The sequence below is a fragment of the Vulpes vulpes genome, chromosome 1 (genome assembly GCF_048418805.1).
Source record: "Vulpes vulpes isolate BD-2025 chromosome 1, VulVul3, whole genome shotgun sequence".
NCBI lineage: Eukaryota > Metazoa > Chordata > Mammalia > Carnivora > Canidae > Vulpes > Vulpes vulpes.
Window position 1 is genome coordinate 79,815,694 of NC_132780.1, and position 27,328 is coordinate 79,843,021.

The following is a 27,328-nucleotide window of genomic DNA, read 5'->3' on the forward strand; positions in this document are numbered from 1 at the left end:
GCTTCAACCAAAGTCATCAGGTGTCCCCAGGTCTCTCAAGGTTGTGAAGCATCTCTGACCTCTAGGATCCAGCCCATGTCACCATGCTTTGCACCATGGCAAATGCATAACCTTTCAGGAATTCTCTACAGTGAGGGGAGCAGGCGCACCATAGGAGTAATTATCACCTTTGCCAAAAGATATAAAGCTGTGTCCTCCCATCCTATTTCTACTCACTTCTACATTCTGCTTCACTCTGTAAGATGCTAAAATGGCCCATTTCTAAGTCATGAAGATGCATAGTCTTACCTCAGACTGAGCACATTCAAATTTGACCAAAGTTGCCGCCAGTTCACTTCGAGCGTCTTCAGCCACATTCCGATAGTGGTTTAATTGGTCCCGAGAGACTGGGACTTCCAGGAGATGGTCATAAATTTCCTGACAGGGTTCCCCCAAAAGACAGAATGCAAAAAAGAGTTTTAAACAATCTTTTCTGTGCAGCTGTGCAAAGTAAGATAAACAGAGCATTCTTTGTAGTGCAAATGTCTCAAACATGCTGCCCAGGGAAGTGTCTCATCCAGAACATTTCATTCTCAAAATTCTGAAGGAGGCAGGAGGCAGCCCAGGAATGAATGATGTGCTCTCCCAGGATGGCATTTAAGTATTGTCCTTTGAGGGGCACCTGGGTAGCTCAGTCGGTTACACATTGGCCTTCAGCTTAGGTCACCATCTTAGGGTCCTAGGATCAAGACCTGCATTGGGTGCCCTGCTCGGAGGAGAGCTTGCTTCTCCCTCTCCATCTGCCCCTCACCCCCGTTCATGCTCTCTCTCCCTCTCTCTCTCTAAATAAATAAATAAAGAGTTGGCCTTTGCCACTTTAGAGGGCCTCCTTCTACCCAACTCAAATGCCATTTGACCTCTGACCAGAACCAACAGAGTCCCCAAAGAACTGTCAGAAGAGACACAATGTGACAAGGTCCACAGCAAGGCAGTTTTCATTGTCCTTCTGTTTCCAGACTACAAAAATTATCAACTCCTCTCATCTTTCAAATGAAATGTGTCATTTATCAAAGAGATCATCTGAGTTAAATGCAAAAGGCTCTCTCCTTCCTAATATTTCATTATACCACTTATTCTCAACCCCATAGCCCATCTTTGGATCATGAAGGTGACACAGATACAGGAGACCAGCAATAGTGGGGCAGTGCTTGAGGAGTCCTTGCCCTGGCCACAAGGAAACAGCTCTCCGCTCCATTTATGGCTGCCAAATGCAGGAACAGGGATCCCAGCATGGCCAACTTTTTCCAATTTTTCAAGACAAGTTATATATTCAGAATTTTTGAAGTAAAAATTCACAGTTTTTGCAGCTTGGCAATGAATTTCAATGTTTAAAAAAGAAACACCATATGATCCAAATAAACACATCTGCAGAGCAGATTTGATGGGTTTGGCCTGTGGGTTGTAGTCTGCAACCTCTAGTTCTTTTTCCATCTTACTCAGGCCATGAAGCCTGCTTCCTTCAAGAATTATTCCTGAGCTTGGACAGATACCTATGTGTCTACCTCTGTGAAGTTTTTAGGGCCCGTGGTCTTTGTGAAAGACACACAGGAAAGCCATTCCTTTTTGAAGGAATATGAAAGAGGTCACATAAAGGAGAGTTTCCTGGAATTATCCACAAGGCCACAGGGGACACACTAGTAAAACTGGTTTATGACTGCTCAGCTACTGAACTGCCAAAGACTACTGTTTGGAAATACTCATGAATGCAAAAGTCATCTCAAAGCCCTTAACTTTACAACAAGCGTTGTCATGACTAGTGTGTTTCAATGCACAAAATGCCAAACAAAACCTTCAGTGCACCTAGTAACAGCCCGTATTTGCCAATCACAACATATCCCAGAAAATGGTAGGTATGTACTCCTGGGGAGAACACATAAAAAGTTTAACTACATCATAAGAGAACCACATCCAGTTCAGCCTAGCTTTATATTCAGAAGTGATTTCTCCACCCTAACCACCACAGCAAGATTTCCTACAACAGGCCACATAAGGACCTCTGAGATGTTTGAAGTAGAGTATGCATGGCACATCATTTCGTTTTATATTTTTAAAGATTTTATGTATTTATCTATTGGGGGGGGCAGGAGGAGGAGGGGCAGAGGAAGAGAGGGAATCTCAAGCAGACTAAACACTGAGTGGGGAGTCTGATGCAGGGTTCACTCTCACGATCCTGAGATCATGACCTGAGCTGAAAACAAGAGTTGGATGCTCAACCAACTGAGCCTCCCTGGAATCTTTGTATGCACATTATTTTATAAAATTCATCAGGAGAGTTAAGTTCTTCAATAGCTATGATTATTTCTTTCAATGACTAACATCCTTTTTCAGGAAATGATATAATCATTCCATAATCTTATATTGCCTTCTTATGAAAAAATAGTATCCTTGGACATGATATTAAAAGCCATACAGGACAGCTCAGATATGGCTCTTCATTGTAGGAGGTTACAGTCTAATGCAAAACACTACCAAAAATCACTTACATCTTCAGATGGGCACGGGTGAAAGAAATAACACATTAAGATCTCAGTACCATGGACACCAGAACAGGGTCCACATTGTGCAGACTCCTGAGTACTGAGTTCGGAGGAGAGTTGGTGGGTCTAAATCACCCTTCAAAGTCCAGCAGAGAGGAGATTATTTGCCAACAAATATTTACTGAAAACTCACTCACAGTCAGGCACTGAGCTTACACCCTACTTAGAAAAAGAGCATTTATCAGACAACAACACTAATCGTTGCATAATTACAAACTGAAATGCGCACAAGAAAGAAAGAAGAGAACAAAGGAAAGTGACTTATGATCAGAGAAATGGGAAGGAAAGATTTCTCTAAAGGAGTGATGACTGAGCAGGTATTAAACAGGCAAGAGGTAATGAAGCAGGCCAAAACGTACATCATGCAAGTAGTCAAAGTCTGAGCGAGGGTCCTGTGGCAGGAACATGCATGGTCAGAGATCTGAGCAAAGAAAATGAGGCTGAAGGACAAGAGCAAGTGGGAACAATGGCTTGAAAGGCAGCTAGGAGCTCAATCACACACATTACTGCCAGGTAGGGTTGCTTTTTCAGAATATTCCTGGCTATTCTAACTTGTGCATTCTGTTATATGAAATTTAGAATCCGCTTATCAAATTCCCCAAAATCCCGTTGGTATTTGTATTGGGATCGTGTTCATTTTACAAATAAACTTGAGAACGGACATTTTTAAATACTAAGGCTTCCAACAAAAATCACTCTTTTTCCCATTTGTTCAGGAATTCTCATTGGTCTCTTAGTAGTCGGGATGATTTGTTTTATGCGTCAACTTGACTGGACCACAGGGTGTTCAGATATTTGGTTAAACACTATCGTGGGTGTGTCTGTGAGAGTGTTCCTGGTGAGATGAGTAACTGAATTGGTAGCTTGAGAAAAGCAGACTGCCCTTCCCAGGTGTGGGTGGGTCTCCTTCAATCTGCTGAAGGTCTGAATAGAACAAAAAGGCGGAGTAAGGAAGAATTTGCTCTCTGTGTCAGACTGGCTTCCAGCTGGAACATCAGTCTAGCCCTGCCTTTGGACTCAGACTCAGACTAAAAGTCACACCATCAGCTCTCCTGGGTCTCCCGCTTGCTGGTTGCAGATCATGGGATTTCTTAGCTTCCGTTAGGCACAAACCAAATCCCTTTCATAAATTTCTTTCTTTATATATATATATATATATATATATATATAGGAAGAATATTTATATATAATCTAGAAAACCCTGTGCGTTAGAGATGCCTCTGTGCTGAGAGGGCTCTGGAGTGTGCCACGGAAATCCATTCCTTCAAGACACTCGAGGTAGCCTGAGAGAGAAGAAATGAATCTCGGTAGCAGGAGAGGGTTACAGAGACAAGAAAAGACAATACAAGAGCGGCAAAGAATAATACCTGAATGTATTTCTTTATGACAAAGCTCTTCAGCACCCCCGATGGATCCTTCTGTAGCATTCATACTATCTCCTAGAAGTCTCCAGTTTGGTTTGGAATTCTTCTTTCACCTGAGTTAAGAGCTTTGCTATTGTTACGGCTCTTTCCTTGCCGGGTTTGTTATGGATTTCTACTTCCGTAGAAGTAGACTATGCTACTTCTACTGCACTCGGAGCACCTGGTCCACATTCGGGGCTGATGCTCACTGGTGTACTTCAGTGAGGTGGGCCATGTTCCACTCAGAACTAGGTCTATTCGGACTGGAAGGTACCTTTGCTCTACCAGCCAGGACCTATTTTCCCCATCATCCTTGTCTATGTTATTTCTACTTTGGGGAATTTCTTGAGGTTTCTGTGAATACTCAATTTTCTAAATGTTTTAGGGGCACTTGAAAAGAAGGTGCATTCTCTGTCTTCAGGGCATGGAGTTCAACATCTGTCAATTCTACCTTACTTATTATTTTAATTGGGCACTTCTAGCCCAACCTCATTTCTATGCTTTACTCTCTCATGAGCTGAGAGGTGAGTTTAACCGCACTACTATAAATCTCTATCACCTTGTACCGCTGTCTTCTTGCTTTAGGGGTGCAGAGCTTTATCTTATGATGTAGCATCATAACATGCTCACTTATTCCTTTCTGTTCTGAACCCAGCCTTTTCTCATATTAAGACCATGATCCTTGACTTCTTTTTGTTTGCATCTGATGACATATATCTTTGATCCACATTTTTATCTTCAACTCTCCTGGATCACTTTGTTTTTGATGTCTCATATGTAACACAGTTGGGTTTGGCTTTGTCATCAATCCTAAAATTCTTTTTCCCACACTGGATGACTCCACCTTTACACCCGTTCACATGACAGATACGTTTTGGTGTTAGCTCTGTTGCAATATTTTATGTTACGCTTCTTGTTTTTATCGCTCTTCCAAAAATCTTTCACCACGAATCTGTTTGCTTTACTTTGTTTGGTCTGATCATTGGGAAGGTTTGTATTTTTGTTCTAGATTTAAATTTAAAACTATAACCTTTGGGATGCCTGAGTGGCTCAGCTGGTTAAGCAGCTGCCTTTGGCTCAGGTCATGAACCCAGGGTCCTAGAATTAAGCCCCGCGTTGGTCTCCCTGCTCAGCGAGGAATCTGCTTCTCCCTTTGCCCCTCCCCCTACTATTGTGTGCATGCTTTCTCTCTCACACAAATAAACAAAATGTTCTTTTTTTAAAACCTGTCACTTTAAATAATACCTTTTAGACAACATCTGTTAATTCATTACAAGTGTATCTTCTCTTCCTTGTTCTTCTCGTTCTTCCCTTACGACTTCTAATTTTTGATCTCTATATTCTCATTCTAAATACTTGCTAGTGTAGCAGCAAGTTATTAGATGGAAGAAACCAAAATGCTTACACTACCTCTCTCCCTTTCTTCCTCTCTTATGGTGGTGTCTCCTTTTCAGAAGAATTATGCACAGGCTTATTAATCTCTTCTGTATGTATTCCATTTCACTCACTTCCTCTCTGTTCCTTTCTATTCTTTATTTCCATTCCAATTCTCTTATTCTTCCCACTTTTTTTCTATACTTGCCTGCCTCCCTTGTACCTTTCAGTCTTGCTGTTATTTCTGTGATGGCTTCACTTTTTTTGTCTTTTCTTTCCTGAGCCCCGCCAGGTATGTTTTATCTTCTCTCCTCACCTTGCTGTATCTTTCTTGAAGTCCTATAGCTCTTGCTTTCTGAACACACCTCAGGTACATGTTGGCTTTATTCAATTGTTGTTTTGATTTTATTCAATTGTTTTATTCATGATGAATGTTAGGTCGTTTTTCCTTCAATCACAGCAATAGTTTTCTGATGGATATTCTTCATCTGTCACATCTTTCCTATTCTACCTCCTTTTCTTCCTGGGCAGTTAAGGAGGGTTTGTTGTATCTTTAAGTAATTCCTGTGTTGTTTCCTTTTTGATTGCTCAGAAGGTGAGTGCTTGCTGGGCCAGCTGTGGAAGAGGTTAATGTGCATACAGGGATGGGAAAGTGGAGTCACTCATGTTCCAGCCAAGCAGGAGTTTCCCTAAAACACAGGATTTGTGCATAACTTCATCTGACCTGTCTGTCATTCTGCCCATGGAGAGAGGCAACCAGAGAGCTTACCACAATGCAGACTTTCCACAAGTCCCCTGCTCCATACCTTCCTATAAATCTGGTTTGTGGCATGGTTTTTATTTGGCTTTCGCTCTCCTACTTTTTGGAAGCCAGGAAACTGCAGAGAAGCTCCCATTGCCAGTCCACACACCTCCACCCTCTCCTGCAAACAAGAGATTTTGGCTTGATTCCTCCGAGTTTGCCATTCATCTTTGCAAAATAAGCTTTCCCAACAATTCCCACGCTCTGCAGCCGTGGTGTGTCCCACACACACCTCCCCTCAATATCTGCTGCTTTAGAAAGGCCTGCCACCTACTTTGTGTTGCAAGATTTCAGCCATCTCCTCCTGGATGTGCCAACAATGGAAGTTATTTCTCATTTTCTTTGTCGCTTGTGGCTAGTTTCCAGGAATAGAATAGAGAAATGATACCTGCGTATCATCACTTCTAAACTAGAAATACCTACACAGATAGATTTTTTTTAACTAAACAGCCCTTTGCTGGATTCGAAAAAAATACCCTTTTAAAAATTTTCACTTTGAAAAAAAAAAATCAAAAACAATCATACTCAGCAGGAAATCAACAGAAAGACCAATAGAAACCCCAGGAACAGTCTTTAGTCTCTAGTGCTCAGAAGAATTTAGTGTATGACAAAAGAGGTGATGCTTTAAATAATAGGGGAAAAATACCGGTCAAGGAATAACAAAGCTGATTACTAAAGAAAAAAATTTTAGAGCTGTATTACACATTATAAGCCAAAATAAATTTAAGATAGACTTGAAGTACTGAATATTAAAAATGCAATCATAAAAAGTACTATAAATTTATATGTATCTTATCTTGAGAAGAATTTTCTAAGCATAAAAGCAATGAAAGAACATCAAGAAAAAAACATATGACAACAAAATTCTTAAACTTCTAGATACTAAAAAGATAAACACTTTATTTAAAAATATAGAAACAGAATTTAAAGTGAAGAGCAAACTGTAAAAATATTTGCAAAAGTAATATAAAGAGTCAAAACTGTAATATGCAGGGGCGCCTGGGTGGCTCAGTGGTTGAGCATCTGCCTTCGGCTCAGGTCATGATCCCAGGGTCCTGGGATCGAGTCCACATCAGGCTCCTTGTGAGCCTACTTCTCCCTCTGCCTGTGTCTCTGCCTCTCTCTGTGTGTCTCTCATGAATTTAAAAGATAAAAAACACAAAAACTATAATATGCAAAGAACCTACTCAAACCAGTAAGAAAACAAATAACCTAGAGAAAAATTATATAAAAGAACTAACAGTTATCCGAAGAACTATAAATGGCTAATAATTGAGAAGTATCCTTCTTCCTTGGTCATCAATTAAGTACAAATTATTCTATCAGTGAAGTATTATTCCTGATCTTTAAAACTGACATTTTAAATATACTTAATAATCAGCTATATTAAGAGATAGTTCTAAAAAAAGAGAGTTCTGTGAGAAAGACATGCTGACATACTACTCATAGAAAGATAAGCTGATACAAAATTTCCATTAAAAAAAATTTCATAGTATGTATCAATGAAATTTAAATTAATATTATTTGCTCTAATGAGTTTCCCTCTTATAATCTTATCTAAAGAAATGGAAATACACCCAAAGATTAAATAAAAAGATATTCAGAAAAGTAATCATTGGCAAAATTTTCCAAAAATATTCAATAGCAAAACTGCAGACACAATTAAGAGCTTAACAACAGAAGCATGTTAACATGAAGGAAAAAAGAAGAAAAATAAAATGTTATATTCACACAATAAAATTATATTGTCATTAAAAATCATTCTGTTGGAGACTCTTTAGTGATAGGGGAAAATGCAATATAATTTTAGTGGAAAAAGACAAAATATAAAATTGAACATACAGTTTCATCCCAATCATGTTCAAAAATTTATACAAATCACTAAACAGACTGAAAGAAATTGTTTTATATGTACCAGATGAAGGATTAAAACATAGAATATTTTTAAAAGATTTATTTATTATTTTAGAGAAAAAGAGTGAGGGAGTAGGGGAGAGGGAGAGCAAGAATCTCAAGTGACTCTCCGTTGAGCACAAAACTAAAATCTAGAATACTCTGAACACCTACAAATTAATAAGAAAGTCACAACCCAAAAAAATAAGTATACATATAAATAGAGAATTCTCATTAAGACAAATACAAATGGCTGAAAAATATATAAATAGATCATCTAATCTCCTTAATAATCAGGTGAATAAGATTTAAAACAAAGACACACCATTTTTGGTACATCAGTTTGGAAAAAATAAAAGGTTTATAGTAAGTGTTAGCAGTATAAGGAAAGGTTATCTTCACATGTAGCTGCTAGGAATATGAAATGGCTAAACCCTTGGATGTTCTACTGGTTTGGCTGTATTAAAATCAATGTATTGAGGTGTCTGGTTGTCTCAGTTGGTTAAGCATCAGACTCTTGATTTTGGTTCAGGTTGTGATCTCTGGGGTCATGGGATCAATACCTATGTCAGTCTCCACACTGAACAGGGAGCCTGCTTGGGATTCTCTCCCTCCTTCTCCCTCTGCACCTCCTCCTGTTCATGCACACTCCCTTGCGCTCTCTCTCTCAAAAATTAATTAAACAAATAAATAGAAGAAACAGGAGTTTAAAGTAAAATAAAATAAAATCTATGTATTTTATCTATTAAATGTAAACACCATTGGACTAAACAGCTCTACTCTCCAATTATCTCCCCATGAAAAGTATTCATACATGTGCATAAAATATGTATAAGGATAGTCATCACACCATTAGTTATAACAGCGAAAGAAGGAAGTGAGAAGGGCTAAAACCATATAAATTCCCATTGACAGGGAAATTACTAAAACAAGGCATCTCCATACTATGGAATACCATGCAACACAAAATGTGAACTAGATCTGTATGTTTGAACATAATAATATCTCCAAAATATATCATTAAACAAAAATAAGAAAGTGTCAAATAAATAAATAAAATCTTTTTTTAAAAAAAAGAATGAAGAAAAAGAGCAAGGCCAAGAATAGATAAAAATCACAAACCCTACTATGAAGTGTCTTTATAGGGAATATGAACACAATGAAGCCACTAGGCAGCATAGAAGGCTCAACACATGTGACAGCAGACATTTCAGAGGATTTACTCTCTTAATTAAGTTTCTTTGTAGTTGGCAATAGTTTTTTTAAATTCTTCAACTTTTTTCTAATCTCCACTTCTAAAAAAACTAATTTTACCCTATTCAAAATGGCAAGATTAAAAATTCACCCATTTAGCCTCACGTGAGGATAATATAGTTATTAAGCATCTCTCAGCTAAGCCATGAAGCAATTTCATATTAATTTTAGAAAACCAACTACATATTATTTGAGTCTGCTACTGATATTATTATGATAATGACTGAAATTGACTCACAGGGTGGCTCATAATCTTTTCAGAATAAAGGATGGTTCCAAACCTCAATGGCATAGAAGAGATATAAATTTATTCATAATTTAGTACATAATGTGCCCAATTATCTGACCTGAGGACAGCACCTTGGGCAGTCTTACTACTATGATACTTAGTTGTCTTATTACCCCATGGACAAAAAAAATGACAAGAAAATCACTGCCAACCTGTGACACACAAAAGCTCCTAATCCATTCCTATCTCCCTAGGCCATACCTAATCTTCCCTTTGTTCTAGCATTATCCCATACCGCAGTGCACAAGTGTGTGACCAAGGCTCCCCTAGTATGGACTGCTTCCAGTAGCCGTTCTCTCTCTCCCTCCCCCTTCGTCAAGCTTCCAATGCTGTGTCAATGAGCAATCCCTTCTCTAAGACCCTCTCCTCTGCTCTCCAACTTCTTCCCACAAAATAAAGTTTCTTCCCTAATTTACAGTGTATAAATTAAGTCTTGCAAGTTGTATTTCTCTAACAGAATCACTGCTCTGGTTGATTTTCGACCACTCATTAGTTCTTATCCCTAATTTGAGGGACTTTTCTGGTCCTGCTAATCTTCTTTCTTTGTATACGTGGATTCGGTTCCTGGGGCTCACAAGTGCCTGTAGGGCTTAGTGTGATGGGTGCGGCATCCAGGAAATAAATCTGAGCAGCTATGGGAAAAGGTTCAGAAGACATATCTACACAAAATCAAGTTTTGTGAAAAAGCTTATCTATTGCTTTTACATTATTTTCCAATTTCTTGCCACTTGGATGTCACTCTTGTTCATTTAAAAACCCTTCTGAGGAGGATGGCAGAGTAGGAGGGCCCTACATTCACCTCATCCTATTGATACAACTAGATAACAGCTCCATCAGTGTAAATGACCCAGAAAATGACCCAAAGACTAACCAAACACAGTTAAATGTAGAGAGGAGGCCACATGGAAGAGGGTAGGGAGGGCTGAGACAAAGTTGGCAGAAAACAGACCTACAGAATTGACCCCAGTAGTGAGAGTCACCACAGGTGCCGAAAAGGCAGGAAAACAGACTCTCACAAGAGGAAGCCTGCACAGGGAAGATTAATCCCCATAACATCTGGCTTTCAAAACCACAGGGATCAAATTCTACAATTTCTTACAATCAGTGGGACTTAGGGGCACCTGAGTGGCTCAGTGATTGAGCATCTTCCTTTGGTTCATGGCGTGATCCTGGGATCCTGGGATCAAGTCCTGCATCAGGCTCCCTGTAGGGAGCCTGCTTCTCCCTCTGCCTACATCTCTGCATGTCTCTGTGTCTCTCATGAATATATAAATAAAATCTTTAATAAAAATAAAAAACAATCAGTGGGGCTTAAAACCTAGAACTTTAAAAATAGTAGGTTTGTGGGAGAACCAGGAGCACAAGAGGAAACTGAGCCCCTGCACTTTAAGCAACAGTGCAACACATAACCCCACAGAGATAGAGCATGGAAGCAGGAATTTAAGAATATCTGGCTGGGGTATATGGAACAGAGATTTCTTTACTTATCTCAGAGCATGGGCTAATGGGGCAAGGACCATTGGGAGACTTCTCCAGGAACACAGGAGCTGGTGGCACACATCATTTCCTACCCCCCCTTCCTCCCAATAACCACACAAACACCTGTGGGAATAAGCCCTGAGCCAACATTTGCTGTCTAACTTGCTATGTGCCCTGCTCGCATGTTGTCCTGTGGAGCCACACCACTGTAGAGAGCATTGCTAACACCACACATCCTGCCACCACACATCCTGCAGAGCCAACCCAGATGCAGCTCCTCTCCCACTACTACAGATGTTGCTAGCTCTGTGCACCCCACCCCCACACTCTCCTGAAGGTGTTAAATCTCTGTTAAACACCTAGTCTGACTTAAGCCTGAGGTGGCCTCAGATTGGCCCACTAACACCACAGGAACCAAACACTACCCACAACAGGCAAAGGGAGCCATTGCAGATGACCAGACTAATGGTAAACAGAGCTCAGCCACAACAGCAGGGTGCATACAGCACACATAGGAGATACCCCTGAAGCTCCAGGCGCTGGTGACATTGAACTGCAGGACACTACAGGACATCTTCTTCATAAGGCCACTATTTTCACTAGCAGAAGACATAGTGACTTTCCTGACACATAGAAACACACACAGAGAGTTAGACAAAATGAGGAGACATAGGAATATGTCCCAAATGAAAGAACTGGACAAAAACCATAGCAAGAGATCTAAACAAAACAGAGATAAGTGATGTCTGATAAAGAAATGAAAGTAATAGTCATAAAGATACTCACTGAACTTGAGAGAAGAGTGGAGGACCTCAGAGAGACCCTTAACGAAGATATAAAAAACATAGAAAAGAACCAGAGATGAAGAACTCAATAACTAAAATTTAAAAACACTGGATGAAATAGTAGTAGACTAGAGGAAGTAGAAGAATGAATCAGTGACCTGGAGTAATTGCTTAATGGAAAGCAATCAAGCTGAAGAAGAGAGAGAAAAAATAATAATAAAAAAATGAAAACCAACTTAGGGAACTCAGTAACACCATCAAGTGTAATAACATTTACATTATAGGGATCTTACAAGGAGAAGAGAGACAAACAGGGCCAAAAAAAAATATTTAAAGAATAGCTGAAAACTTCCAAAATGTAGGGGAGGAAACAAAAATCCAGATCTAGGAGGCACAGAGAATCTCCCAAAAAAAAATCAACCAAAGGAGGTTCCCATCAAGACACATAGTAATTAAAACAGCAAAGTGTAGCAATAGGAGAGACTTTTAAAAGCAGCAAGAGAAAACAGTTACATATAAGAGAAACCCCATAAGGCTATGAGCTGATTTTTCAGCAGGCACTTGAAAGCCAGAAGGAAGTGACATGATATATTCAAAGTATTAAATGACAGGGATCCCTGGGTGGCGCAGCGGTTTAGCGCCTGTCTTTGGCCCAGGGCGCGATCCTGGAGACCCGGGATCGAATCCCACATCGGGCTCCCAGTGCATGGAGCCTGCTTCTCCCTCTGCCTGTGTCTCTGCCTCTCTCTCTCTCTCTCACTGTGTGCCTATCATAAATAAATAAAAATTTAAAAAAAAATTAAAAAAAAAAAAAAAACAAAGTATTAAATGACAAAAACCTGCATCCAAGAATATTCTATCCAGTAAAGGCTGGATCATTCAGAATAGGAGAAATGAAGAGTTTCCCAGATAAACAAAAGCTAACAGAGCTCATGATCTAAAAATGTTAAAGGGGACTCCTTTAGTGGAAAGGAAAAACCATAAGTACAAGTAAGAAAAACAGGAAACACAAAAGTAGTAAAAATAAGCATATCTATAAAAATCAGTCAAGGAATTCACAAAATAAAAAGATGTAAACTATGGCATACTATACCTAAAATGTAGGTGAAGAGGTGAGAGGGTTGAGTGGGTGAGAGGAGTGAAGAATGGGTTCAAACTTAAGTGAGCATAACTTGACTGCTATATACATAAGATATCAAATAAAAACTTAATAGTAACCACAGACCAAAGACCAGTAATAGATATGCAAAAGTAAAGAGAAAGGAATCCAACTATGTCACTAAAGAATGCCAGCAAACCTGGCTGGGAGAAGAGATCAAGAGAAGAAAAGGAACAGAGAAGAACAACAAAACAACCATAAAACAAGTAACAAAATGTCAATGTGTACATACTTATCAATAATTACTTTGAATGTAAATGGACTGAACACTCCAATCAAAAGACATAGGGTGATGAAAGGGATTAAAAAAACAAGACCCGACTGTATCTTGTCTACAAGAGACTCATCTCAGACCTGAAAGCAAACAGATGGAAGACCACTTATCATGCAAATGGAAGCAAAAAGAAATCTGGGTAGCAATAATTATATCAGACAAAATAGACTTTAAAACAAAGGCTGTGGGTACCTGGTGACTCAGTCGGTTAAGCATCTGCATTCAGCTCAGGTCATGATCTCAGGATCCGGGATCAAGTCCCACAGCAGGCTCCCTGCTCTGCTGGGAGCCTCTTCTCCCTCTCCCTCTGCCCCTCCCCCCACTTGGGTACACTCTCTCTCCCTGTCAAATAAACAAACAAACAAACAAAAAAGACTGTAACAAGAGATAAAGAAGGACATTATATAATCATAAGGAGAATAATCCAACAAGAAGATATATCAATTGTAAATATTTATGTACCCAACATGGGAGCACCCAAATATACAAAGCAGTTAATAAATATAACAGAAGTAATCTATAGTAATACAATAATAGTAGGGGACTCTAACACCCCACTTCCATCAACGGATAGATCATCGAAACAGAAAATCAACAAGGAAGCAATGGATTTGAATGACACATTGGAGCAGATGGATCTACCAGATACATTCAGAACATTCCATCCTAAAATAGAAGGAAACATATTCTTTTCAAGTGCACATGGAACATTCTTCAGAATAGATCATATATTAGGCCACAGAACAAGTCTCAACAAATTCAGAAAGACTGAAGTTATGTCATAGAAAAGTTATCTTTTCTGACCACAATGCTATGAAAATAGAAATCAACCACAAGAAAAAAATCTGGAAAGAATATAAATACATGGAGGTTAAAGAACAGGCTTCTAAACAATGAATGGGTCACCCAAGATATCAAAAAAGTAAATTAAAAAAATACATCAAGACAAATGAAAATGAAAACACAACAGTCCAAAACCTTTGGGATGCAGTAAAAGCTGTTCCAGGTGGGAAGTTGATAGCAATACAGGCTATCCTCAAGAAGCAAAAAAATCACAAATGAACAATCTAACCTTATACCTAAAGGAGCTAGAAAAAGAACAAACAAAACCAGGAGAAGGAAGGAAATGATAAGGTTAAAGCACAATAAATGAAATAGAAATTTTAAAAAAAGAAGAAGAATAGATCAATGAAACTGGGTACTGGTTCTTTGAAAAGACTAACAATTGATAAAACTTTAGCCAGAGTCATCAAAAAGAGAGAGAGAGGACTCAAACAAAATCAGAAATGAAAGGAGAAATAACAACCAACACCACAGAAATACAGAGGATTATAAGAGAATATTAGGAAAATGAAGTGCCGATAAATTGGACAACCTAGAAAAAATGGACAAATTCTTAAAAACATATAACCTCCCAAAACTGAATCAGGAAGAAATGAAAATTTTGAACAGACCAATTACCAGCGGTGAAATTGAATCATTAATCAAAAAACTCCCAGCAAACAAAAGTCCAGAACCAGATGGCTTCACAGGTGAACTCTATTTAACATTTAAAGAAGAGCTAATACCTGTTCTTAAACTATTCCAAAAAATAGAAGAACAAGGAAAACTTCCAAATTCATTCTTCAGGCCAGCATTATCCTGATACCAAAACCAAATAAATAGACTAGAGACAGAGAGAGAGACAGAGAGAGAGAGAGAACTACAGGTCAATATCTCTGATGGACATAAATGTAAAAATCCCCAACAAAAATTAGCAACCAGGGGTACCTGGGTGACTTAGTCAGTTGAGCATCTGCCTTCAGCTCAGGTCACAATCCCAGGGTCCTGGGATCAAGCCCCATCAGGCTCCCTGTTCCTCCCTCTCCCTCTGAGTCTGTTCCTCCCTCTCCCTCTGCCTCTACCCCTGCCCATGCTCCCTCTCTCTCTCGAATGGATAAATAAAATCTTTTATTAAAAAAATATTAGCAAACCAAATCCAACAATACATTTAAAAAATCATTCATTATGATCAAGTGGGATTTATTTCTGGGAAGCAAGGGTGGTTCAATATTTGCAAAGAAAATGAAAACACTAATTTGAAAAGATATACACACCACCTATGTTTATTACAGCATTATTTACAACAGCTAAGATAAGGAAGCAACTCAAACATCCATCAACAGATGAATGGATAAAGATGTGGAGTGTGTAAAGGAATACTATTCAGCCACAAAAAAGAATGAGATTTTTGTCATTTGCAACCACATGCATGGACTTAGAGGGTGTGATGCTCAGTGATAGAAGTCAGACAGAGAGGGATCCCTGGGTGGTGCAGCGGTTTGGCGCCTGCCTTTGGCCCAGGGCGCGATCCTGGAGACCCTGGATCGAATCCCACGTCAGGCTCCCGGTGCATGGAGCCTGCTTCTCCCTCTGCCTATGTCTCTGCCTCTCTCTCTCTCTGTGTGTGTAACTGTCATAAATAAATAAAAATTAAAAAAAAAGAAGTCAGACAGAGATAGACAAATACCATATGATTTCACTTATATGTGGAATCTAAAAAACAAAACAAACAAGCAAACAATCAAAAACCAGACTGTTAAATACAGAGAACAAACTGATTGTTGCCAGAGGGGCAGTGGGTGGAGGGATAGATGAAATAGGTAAAAGAGATTAAGAAGTACAAATCTCCAGTTATAAAATAAATGAAGATGAGAAGTACAGCACAGCAAATATAGTCAATAATTTTGTAACAACATTGCATGTGATAGATGGTAACCACACTTACTGTGGTGAACATTTGAGTAATTATAGAATTGTCAAATAATTGTGCTGTATATTTGAAACTATTCTAACATTGTGTGTCAACTACACTTCAATAATAATTTTTTAAAAGCACACAATATATATATGTATAGGAACAGTACTATAAAGAAATGTACCAAAATATATTGGTAACGTTTTTTGATTGGTAGTAATGGAGGTGACTTTTTAATTGCAGAGAGAATTATTAACCAAAATAGATAAAATGAGATGAGGATGAAGGCTGAAGTGGCAATTGGAATAAAAATTTCTTCCTGGGTGTCCCATGAAAACTCTGCAGGAAAGCTAATTCCAACTCTGGTCAAGTAGAAAAGGAGCCTGGGAAGGAGGGCAGAAGGCACCATGGACAAGAAACAGTTATACTTAAAGATACATGGCAAGCTTAGACAAATCTAATCTCCCAAGTGACTGAAGGTTTGGCTAGATATTAGACGCTGGTAATGTGATTTGGCTGATCCAAGGAGCCTTTGTATTCTTCACCTTGTCTAAAGTGGACAGCACTTGTCCACCAGAGGAGGGACCTAATCAAGTCTGCATGTCACTGTATCTCCTCTGTGGTGTTGAAAAGATTAGATCAGTGCAAAGGGAGATGGAAGAAAGGGAGAACAGCCAGGAGGTGATTGCATCAGCCTACATTTATTTTTGGATGAAGCTTTGGCAAGGACATTTTCAAGCCTAATGTTGAAATGCCTTACAATCATTACATCAGTTTAGAATATATGCCATAAGTTGAATTTAGACAGATGAGCCCTCTACCCTCAAGTGACAAGATATTATACTTCCCTGTTGTCAGCAGGAAGCCAGATCCAAATGATGAGGAATGCAGCCTTCATACTCAGACAAGAGGTTCAGAAATATGTTTCTGATATTAACCAAATTAATGTTGTCAAGTGGTATTTAGAGAATTGGCTGAAGAATGTGCATTCATGCATCCTAGGCTCTACTTCAGAATTATCCTTGAAAAGCCAGAACCTCAGAGGGATGTCTATTTGGACCCCATTGCTTTGACTCTGCTTTAAAAGTGCTTTTATAAAAGTGCTATAAAAGTGAACAATGGTTTACATTAGGCCACTGAACTGTTTCATGGGTTTTGAAATTTGTCAAGATTTCCTGTAGTGAACAGGTATGCTGTTACTGAGCAACTTGTCTGCTCCACCTTGTGGTCTTAGTGGATTGTGTGACTCCTGCTGATCTGCTTGGAAGAGCCAAGTCAAACGGTGGCGTACCTTGCATAAATGCACAGCACCAGTGGCATATGCGTGATACTCTTTCACATCCTCTCATGCTTTCCCTCTTTTAATATTTCTTTTTTTTTAATATTTCTTTATTGCCATTTACTGTCTTCTCTTTTTTTTGACATTGGATGAGAAATAAATCTGAAACTTTGGATGGAAGTCAGAAGTTACTCTCTGAGATGGAGACCTTCGGTAATCTGCAAAGATTATTGGAAAGGCTAGCAGGGTGGGGACTTGCTTTTAGTTTATAATCCTGCCATGGTATAGAAGCTATTCAGTTACTGGGGAGGATGTTTCAGAACACTTGCAGAGTTAAAAGGAAGGCAATTTTGGTTTCTTAATGCCACTGGAGAGAGACAGGGTGAAATGGGGCACAGTGTTAGAATCTGCGGGCTTCCTAAAACCAGCCCACTGCTGGGGCAGGGGGCTCCAAAGAGGTCAATCAACTGCACAGGCTGATGGAATTTGGTACAGCGGAGTAGAATGAGATGAGGTTGTAGGATGAATCAAATGGGAGGACTGGGGTACTGGTAAAAAGGAGTGGTCATCTACCCATCCATTCATTCACTTATTCTACAAATAATTGTTGAGCATTTTCATTGTGAGGTCCCAAGTAGCGCTAGGGACGACTCTGTGAACTTCGCAAATCTTCTGAGGGAGGGAGTCATTAAATACTTAATTACACATATAATTTATTATTTGCCATTCTGTTAAGTGCTGTGAAGGAGAAGCCTTGGTTGCTATGGAGAATAACTGAAAGACAGCAATGTGGTCAGATTGGTCAGGTTCTGTGGAAAATTAGAGGGAAAATGGGTTAGGGAGACTAATTTTAAATTGCAAATATGAAAGGAGGGACAGGATTGCTAGTTAGGTGAATACACTGCCCACTAGGGGACTTTTTTCCTTGGCTCTGATCCCTCCTTCTTCTGCCTTGCCCAGCAACCTCCTGCTGTGCTCAGGTCAGGCCTGCACTGAGGGTGTGATACAGGTCCTGGGGAGAAACACTCCCAGGAGGAGCTCCAGTTAAAAGGAGATCAAGGGCTCTATGTTTCAGAAGAAAGGGCTTCCCAAATGGGAGTCTACTCACTTTAGTCTGTGCTACACAGCGTGCCGAGGACATCCTTAGCCTCTTCTTGACAAGCCACGAAAGTTGCTCAGCATGGAGGTTTAGGATTTGAAATCAGCCATTAATCCAAACTTTCCTGGACAGAAAAGAGAGAAAAATTAATTCTAAAAACTTAATTGTGGATCTGGCTTTGTTTCCCTGCAGAGATGCTTACAGGAAGGTGAAACATGATTTGATTTCTTTCTAAAGTGAAACCTGTGGGGATTATATATATTGCTAACATTTCCCTGCCATCTTTTTTTTTTTTTTTTTTTTTTTTTTTAACAAAGCAGGCCTCTGTGGAGACTTTGTTGCTATCAGGAATGTGTAAACTGGACATCATGGCTTCCTTCTCACAGAACAATGCCACTAGAAGTAATGAAGCAGCAGCATTTTTTTTTTTTTTAAGCAGCAGAATTTTTATTGAGTTTTCTTTGGGCCGAGGTAAGGGCCAGTCACCTTGGAAGAGAAAGCAGGGATCTAGCGGCAACACACAAGCTATGTAGGTCACATTCTCTCTCCAGCTTGTCCTTTGTTAGTTGGAGATCTTTTTACAGTTAATGAAAATATTAGAAATCACTGAATTCTTGTTTTAATCCTTAAAGACACTTACTATTTAGGCTATACCATTTTTTATATTCCACTTATTTTCATGGTGAACTTCCTGTCCCAAATGTAGTCAAAACGATGTACTTGCATAACAAACACATTCCAAGTATTGCTGGGAACTCAGTGATTCTGCTTCCTGCCTCTGCCTTCTTTGTGCACACTGAGGTTCAAGTTTGGGGTTTCCTGTTGCCTCTGCAGCCAGGAAGGAATGCACAAACATAATATTCGGTTTCTTAAGGCTGGAGATTGGGATGTGAAAATTGAGAACCTAGTAAACTAGACTCTTTAAGCATACTTTCAGTTGTCTTTGACTTAATTAAGAAATTAATTTTAATATTAAAATTAGAGTCACTTTTCTTTTAAGAATTGGAATATCACAAATGGAGCTATAATTTCTTTTCTCCATGATCTCTAATCTTTTTTTTTAAGATTTTATTTATTCATGATAGACACAGAGAGAGAGAGAAGGAGAGAGAGGCAGAGACACAGGCAGAGGGAGAAGCAGGCTCCATGCAGGGAGCCCAACGTGGGACTTGATCCCTGATCTCCAGGATCATATCCTGGGCCAAAGGCAGGTGCTAAACTGCTGCGCCACCCAGGGATCCCCTATGATCTGTAATCTTGACCCTCTTCTTCCAGTCCAGAGGTAATTATTTGATAAGTTCATTGAGTATCCTTCAGACCATTAAAAAAAAAGTATTTTGGGTGAGTGCCTGGGTCACTCAGTCAGTTAAATGTCCAACTCCTGATTTTGGCTCAGGTCATGATCTCAGGGTCATGTGGGGCTCTGCGCTCAGCGGGGAGTCTGCTTTTCCCTCTCTCTCTGCCCTTACCAAACCCCATTCCCCCTCCCCTCAAATAAATAAATAAGTCTTTAAAAATATTTTTTCCGGGGCATCTGGGTGGCTCAATGGTTGAGCATCTGCTTTTGGCTCAGGTCATGATCCCAGAGACCTGGAATAAAGCCTTGTGTTGGGCTCCAGGCTTAGCTGGGAGTCTGCTTCTCCCTCTCCTTCTGCCCCTCCCCTTGACTTGTGCACTCTCTCTCTCAAATAAATAAATAAAATCTTTAAAAAAAAAAAAGAGGAGTGAATGGAATTAGTTTATGGCTCACTGAATATTAGTTATGTGTATGTATATATATGTGTGTGTATATATATATATATCTTATACATATATACATCTTAAATACATATCCTATATATATAATGTGTTTTATACACACACACACACACACACACACAATATATGGGGATTTTTCAGAATTACATCAGAATGATATATATATATGAATTACACTAGGATTAGCAAATCTCCCAAAGGTTTGGCATCTCAGTTTTTCTAACTGCAGCTCCTCCCCACCCAATGAAAAGACTCAATTTCTTTCAGTGGACACTTGGGCTGCTTCTACAATTTAGCTATGTAAATAATGCTGCAATAGACATAGGAGTACATATATCCTTTCAATTAGTGTTTTTATAAATACCCAGTAATACAATTACTGGATCACAGGATAGTTCTATTTTTACTTTTTTGAGGAACGTCTGTACTGCTCCCACAGTGGCTGTACCAATTTACATTTCCACCAACAGTGCAAGAGAATTTCCTTTTCTCCACATCCTTGCCAACACTAGTTGTTTCTTATATCTTTTATTTAAACCATTCTGACAGTGTGAGGACATCTTATTGTAGTTTTGATTTGCATTTCCCTGATGATGAGTGACGTTGAGTATCTTTTCACATGTCTGTTAGCCATCTGGATCTCTTCTTTGGAGAAATGTCTGTTATGTCTTCTCTCCATTTTCTAGATTATTCTTTTTTGTGTGTTGAGTTGCATAAGTTCTTTATATATTTAGGATACTGACATTTCATTGAATATGGCATTTGCAAATATCTTCCCCCATTCAGTAGCTTGCTTTTTTGTTTTAAAAGCTTCCTTCACTGTGCAGGAGTTTATTTGGTGTAGCTCCAAAAGTTTATTTTTGCTTTTGTTTCTCTTGCCTGCAGAGACATTCATAAATATGTAGCTAACGCCAATGTCCAAGAGATTACTACCTATGTTTTCTTTTAGGAGTTTCATGGGTTCAAGCCTCATAGTTAGGTATTTTATTACATTTGGGATTTTTGTGTATACTGTAAGAAAGTAGTCCAGCTTCATTCCTTTCCATGTAGCTGTCCAGTTTTCCCAATACCATTTAATTAAGTTGTGTGGGGTTTTTTAAATTATATGTTTAAAAAAAGCATAATTGGGATTACACTATAATTTTATATCCTATCTTCTTCACTAAATATTACTATTTCCCCAAGTATTCTTTAAAAATATTAAAAGCTGTACAATATTCCATCATAAAGTTGTAATTTAACCTGCTATTCTCCTATATTTGGACATTTAGTTACTTTTTTCCTATCAGTCACTATTATAAATCTATTAGAATTCTGATTGTTTCCTTAAGATAAATTTCTGGAAGGGAAACAAACCGGGTTAAGGCAAATAAAAATTTTAAGGATTCTGGTATATAAGTGCATAAAAAGTAGCACCGATTTACATTCCCAGCAATAATTTATTATAACAGTTTCATGGCACTAGGGTCACAGCTTAACCAGTCCCTTCTCAAAATTCTCTTTTTCACTTTGAAGATGCCTGTATTTTAATATTGATCACATAAATAATAACAATAGTAACATTAGCTATCATTTTTTTGAGGATTTGATATAAACAGACACAATATAAGCACTTTACTAACATTATTACAGCCTACCCTTACAACATCTCTGTAAGGATGCAGAGCTCTGGCTAGCCCAAGGACCCACGTGTAGTAAGTGATAAACTGACTTCAAACTCATAAGTCCATCTTATTCTAAATCCATGCTTTCCTATCTCTCTCTCTCTCTCTCTCATGAATAAATAAATAAAATCTTAAAAAAAAAAAACAAAAAAACGGTTTAGCGCTGCCTTCAGCCCAGGGCATGATCCTGGAGACCCAGGATCGAGTCCCACGTCGGGCTCCCTTCATGGAGCCTGCTTCTCCCTCTGGCTGTGTCTCTGCCTCTCTGTGTCTCATGAATAAATAAATAAATAAAATCTTTAAATAATAAATAAGTAAATAAATCCAGCTTTCATCCTGGGGTCTGCAAATGTTTATCAAGTATGAAATTAATGAATTTAAATATTTATTTACGTATAAATGGTGTACAAGTACTACTATTCAGATTAGGTATATTACCAAATATATACAAAAATATAAATAAAGCAAGATGAGATTAAGATAAATAAAAATCAAAATATTTTCTTCCTGAACCTCTCATAAATAATTTTGTACACTCCCTGTAGTCATCAGAGCACTTTAGGAAGCACCACCCTAACCTTCTACACTTGTTTTCAGGTCTACGACTTGAATATAAGCTGCACCAGGGCACACCCTGTGTCTGTGTCCAGTGTCTACTACAGGGCACATCCTGTGTCCAGTGTCTACAACAATGTTGGGCACAAAGAAGGCATTCATGAAATATATGTAGAATACTAATAAATGAATGAACAATTTGGCTACAAAGTTGTACATTTGAAGGCAAAACCTAGAAATCAATTATATTTGTATCCCTAGAATGAGGTACCTTTCCTAGGACATGATGAACACCTCCATAAATGTCCTCTGAGTAGATATCTATTCAATATTTGTGGAATAAATGAATGGATGGAATAAATAAAACAACAGAATGGAAAGGCTTCTTCCCCTTTGTTCACATCTCTAAGGTTAACATATCAAACATAAAAATATCTCATTGAACTTATTTACTTATTTCTAATAACATCTTACTAGCACTAAACCATGGCCCCTCAGAAGAAGTATAAATGGAATTTCACTCACCTCTTATAAAAATAGAAAATAATAGACCTCATATTTTTAAAATTAACTCTGGCTAGAGGTCAACCTAGAACAGAGAGATGAGCTTTAGAAGAAGTTGGAGAGGACAGGAGATAGTTAACCAAGGTATAGTGGGGAGGAGAGGCCATGAATTGTTCATCCACATCTTGTCAGATAAGGATAAAAGTACAAAACATTTATAAAATGCTTCCCTTAAAGGAACCAAAATAATGAATCTTAATCCTTGTTACAATGAAGGTCCATTACTATTTAATTTATAATTTTTCTGGATTTTTTTAGGCAAATATCTTAGCTAACAAGTTTGCAATTATTTCTTAACTCATCCTGCCTTTACAAGCTTGCCAGGGCCCAAGCAACAGGCAGTCTTGATCTTGAGGTTTTACAGATTAGATAGATAAAGTTTTATACATGGGAAATTACATCAATCAACTATAATTTCAGTATCTTTATTCTGTGACCTTGCTGATATGTCACTTAAGTTCACTCAGAAAGCATTAAGATGTTTTGTCTTGCCTTTTTCCTTCAGTTGTGACTGTAATGATTAACTCATTTCTATAATTACTTAAAAATGTAGAACTTTTCTCTGAAGCTCTTTAAGCAACTGTCAGTCCCTCTTTGCTTATTTCTATTCCTACAGTGGAGATTATCACCTCACCAGAATGTAAACTCCATGAGGGCATTATTATTATTATTATTATTATTATTATTATTATTTATAGCCACTGGGTAGTAAATACTTATCATGCTAGGTCTGTATTAAGCATGATTCAAATACAATGTTATTTGATCCCGAGAACTATGTGCAGCTGTTACTCTCTCTCTCTGTCTCTCATGAATGAATAAATAAAATCTTTAAAAAAAAAAAAAAAAGGAAAACACTGATTAAATCTTACAGCTGTATTTTTGACTCATCCCCTCCTCTCTCAGTCTCTTTATTCTGGCTCCCTCTACCCAGCCACCTTATGGTCTGCTTTCATTCCTTACATTGGCCTTCAGGAGCCTCAATCTAAATTAGTTCTTGTGTTATTTGATTTCATGACACGCAGTACTTATCCTTAACCATTATTTATATGATTATTTATTTCATACCCACTTCCCCTGCTAGACTATGAGATCCATAGGAGGCAGGAAAATGCTTGTTTTTTTCACCACTGTGTGACTGGGTTTCGGTTAAATACTAAAAAAAAGGAATGAAGGACTGAATGAAATGGCACAGCCAAAATCAAAACCAAGGCTGTCTGACTCCAAAGCCCATGCTTCTAGTCACACCTCTGTTGTCGCATATATATCTCGTTAAATGTTGAAACGATCATTTTTCTCTAAACTGAATTATTTTCTCACTCTCAATATTGCTGTCTGCTATCCAGCAGTCATAATAATGAGTTGCATTTCCATAAGTTATGTCAAGTTCAAAGAATATAACTTTAATAAATTCGTAATTAAACTTTCCAACTACATTTTGGAAGGTGCATTCTGCTTTCTACAAGTTCATAAATATTGTACAGGTCAAGTCCAACCAATCCAGCCAATTTATAAGCTAATAGTTTAGTTCAATATAAAGTTCTATGAAGTTGTTTTAAATCTATTTACATTAGCCAGATAACTTCTCAGACTGAATGCAAGGAAAATCACAGGCAAATTAATTAACTTCAGGCGGTATTTTAAGTGCTAGCAGTTTCTCAGCATTCATATTGAATACAGCCTCATGGGAGGTACTGGGTTTGACTGTCAAGACTGATAATGAGGGGGATCCCTGGGTGGCGCAGCGGTTTGGCGCCTGCCTTTGGCCCTGGGCGTGATCCTGGGGACCCGGGATCGAATCCCACACCGGGCTCCCGGTGCATGGAGCCTGCTTCTGTCTCTGCCTGTGTCTTTGCCTCTCTCTCTCTCTCTCTCTGTGACTATCATAAATAAAAAAAAAAAAAATTAAAAAAAAAATTTAAGACTGATAATGAATGCAGATTTGAAAACATGCCACATATGGATTAGTTTTTGTGAGAGAAATGGTGGAAACAGAAATCTCCATTGACAACCAGGTGGGATACTTTATTTGTGATTATCATACATATATATATATGTATGATATATATATGTATGATATATATATGTGTATGATATATATATGTATGATATATATGTGCATGATATATATATATATCTTTTCACATGTTAAAGATTTAGAACTCTTCCCAAATGAGATTTCTTCACTCTGCCTATTATAAAACACTTGGTAAATAAACTATTGTAAAGCAAAAAAGATTTCAAGATGTAATATTTTAGCTGCTATGCAGAGAAGTGTGCTTCAAACTTTAAAAAGCTGTTTACTCAAACAGGCTTCTCAGAAATATTTCCCTTGCAAGAGACTTGAGACATAGTTTATCCCATCTTCCAAAAAATCAATTCTTTAGCACCAGAGAACTGCCATGAAGAGACTTAATTCCTCTGGGACCTCATTTCAGTACTCAACAGTTCTACATCAGCCTACGGAAGGAGCAAGCAATGTTAAGATAATTTTTCCATTACCTATCTCTTAGTATTACCTCTTCTATTACTTATCAATGCTTTCTAGACAGTGCTTCCATACACAGTTTCATCTCCCTAATGTCATAAACTTAAATACATAGAAATATTTTACTATTGCTTTTAAGGAAATGCCAGCCTACCCATTTGCCTTCATGAACAGGAGTCTAAGAAAAAGTCTAAGTCTTCTCTACCCAGATAGCATGATTTTAAAATCATGAACCAAAAATGGATGTAAAATACTTGGCTAGGGGCACCTGGGTGGCTCAGTAGTTGAGCATCTGCCTTTGGCTCAAGGCGTGATCCCAGGGTCCTGGGATTGAGTCCCACATCAAGCTCCCCACAGGGAGCCTGCTTCTCCTTCTGCCTATGTTTCTGACCCTCTCTCTGGCTCTCGTGATAAATAAATAAAATCTTAAAAAATAAAAAATAAATAAAGTACTTAGCTAATTATTGGGGCACCTGGGTGGCTCAGTTGATTAAGCATCCAACTCTTGGTTTCAGCTCAGGTCATGACCTCAGGGTCCTGGGATGAGCCCTGTGTTGTATCAGGCTCGGCACTCAGCAGGGAGCCTACTTGCCTTTCTCCCTCTGCCTCTTCCTCCACTTGTGTTCTCTCCCTCAAATAAATAAAAATCCTTAAAATAAAATCTGAAAACTTGGTTAATTACTATCAAAAAAATTTAAGAGCCAATATGGCCAAAACCATAATCATTGTTTTGGGCAGCTATTCCCTAAAATTCTAATTGTCAATTCTAGGTTATTCTATCCAGTAAGTCAACTCATTCCATTACTTGGGAGTACATCATGTGAGTAGATACTGCCAGTGGGTCCATGGGCATGTAGCTCAGGCCCATATTTAGAGGATCCAGGGAAGCTTTCAAGAGCTATCATGGGGATGCCTGGGTGGCTCAGCAGTTAAGCATCTGCCATCGGCTCAGGGTGTGATCCTGGAGTACTAAGATCGAGTCCCACATTGGGCTTCCTGCATGGAGCCTGCTTCTCCTTCTGCCTATGTCTTTGCCTCTCTCTCTATGTCTCTGTGTCTCTCATGAATAAATAAATAATCTTTAAAAAAAAAAAAGAGCTATCATGTTCTGTGTTTTCAGAACTGGGCTTTCTGAAAGAGAATTATTTAAAATATTTAAAATTTCAAAAGCACAGCTTTGCATATAAATAACAAATCCTTGGGATTCACAGCACAAAAATTATTCCTTTAAATTGTAGAGAACAGTCCATGCTGGAGAATCATTTTTCCCACCCAAAAGAGGATGTGTGGCTCCAGTACCTGGAAAAAGGAGACATGACCAGTGCCTAGGTATTACCTGCCCTCTTGGGACCTAACACCTGAAATAAGCAAGGAGAATAATAAAAACTCCAGCTAACTCCCTAGCTTCCCACGCTGTTGCCCCTGGAGATGGATGGCTGCTGGAGAGCCCTACAGGCAGGAGCACAGCTCCTGGGAAATGAGTAACAATGTTTGAATGACATGTCCATGGGGCCTGCAGGCAGCTCTGCCTCCTATATTCTCTTGTGTGTGTGTGTGTGTGTGTGTGTGTGTGTGTGTGTGTGTGTGTGAGATTTTATTTATTTGAGAGAGAGAGAGTACCAGCAGGGGTAGGGACAGAGAGAGAGGGAGGGAGATGCAGACTCCCCACTGAGTAGGGAGTCCAACACGGGGCTCCATCCCGGGACCCCAGGATCACTACTTGAGCTGAAACCACCCAGGTGCCCCCAGAATTCACTTCTCAAGCAGGGAAGAGAAACCATAGCCTGGTTCCCCATTTGTCCCAAGGAAAGCAAAAAGGTAGACATAGAGAAGACTCTAGACATAGAGGGGGTTGAGGTGGGAATAAGAAACATGCCACACTGATGGACCTTCAGA

At 38.7% G+C, this 27,328-nt stretch overlaps 1 protein-coding gene across 10 annotated transcripts in view; it reads right to left on the minus strand.

The window, feature by feature from the left end:
• The window catches only part of CCDC170 (coiled-coil domain containing 170), a 96,736-nt gene that overhangs the window by 57,800 nt on the left and 11,608 nt on the right, over window positions 1-27,328 (minus strand). For all 10 annotated transcript variants that reach the window (XM_072767839.1, XM_072767804.1, XM_072767824.1 and 7 more), the window contains exons 2-3: window positions 18,413-18,527; window positions 289-417 (exon numbers count right to left, since the gene is read on the minus strand). In XM_072767839.1, coding sequence (XP_072623940.1) covers window positions 289-417; window positions 18,413-18,445 — 162 coding nt within the window. In that variant the 5' untranslated portion in view covers window positions 18,446-18,527. The remainder of the gene's footprint in view (window positions 1-288; window positions 418-18,412; window positions 18,528-27,328) is intronic.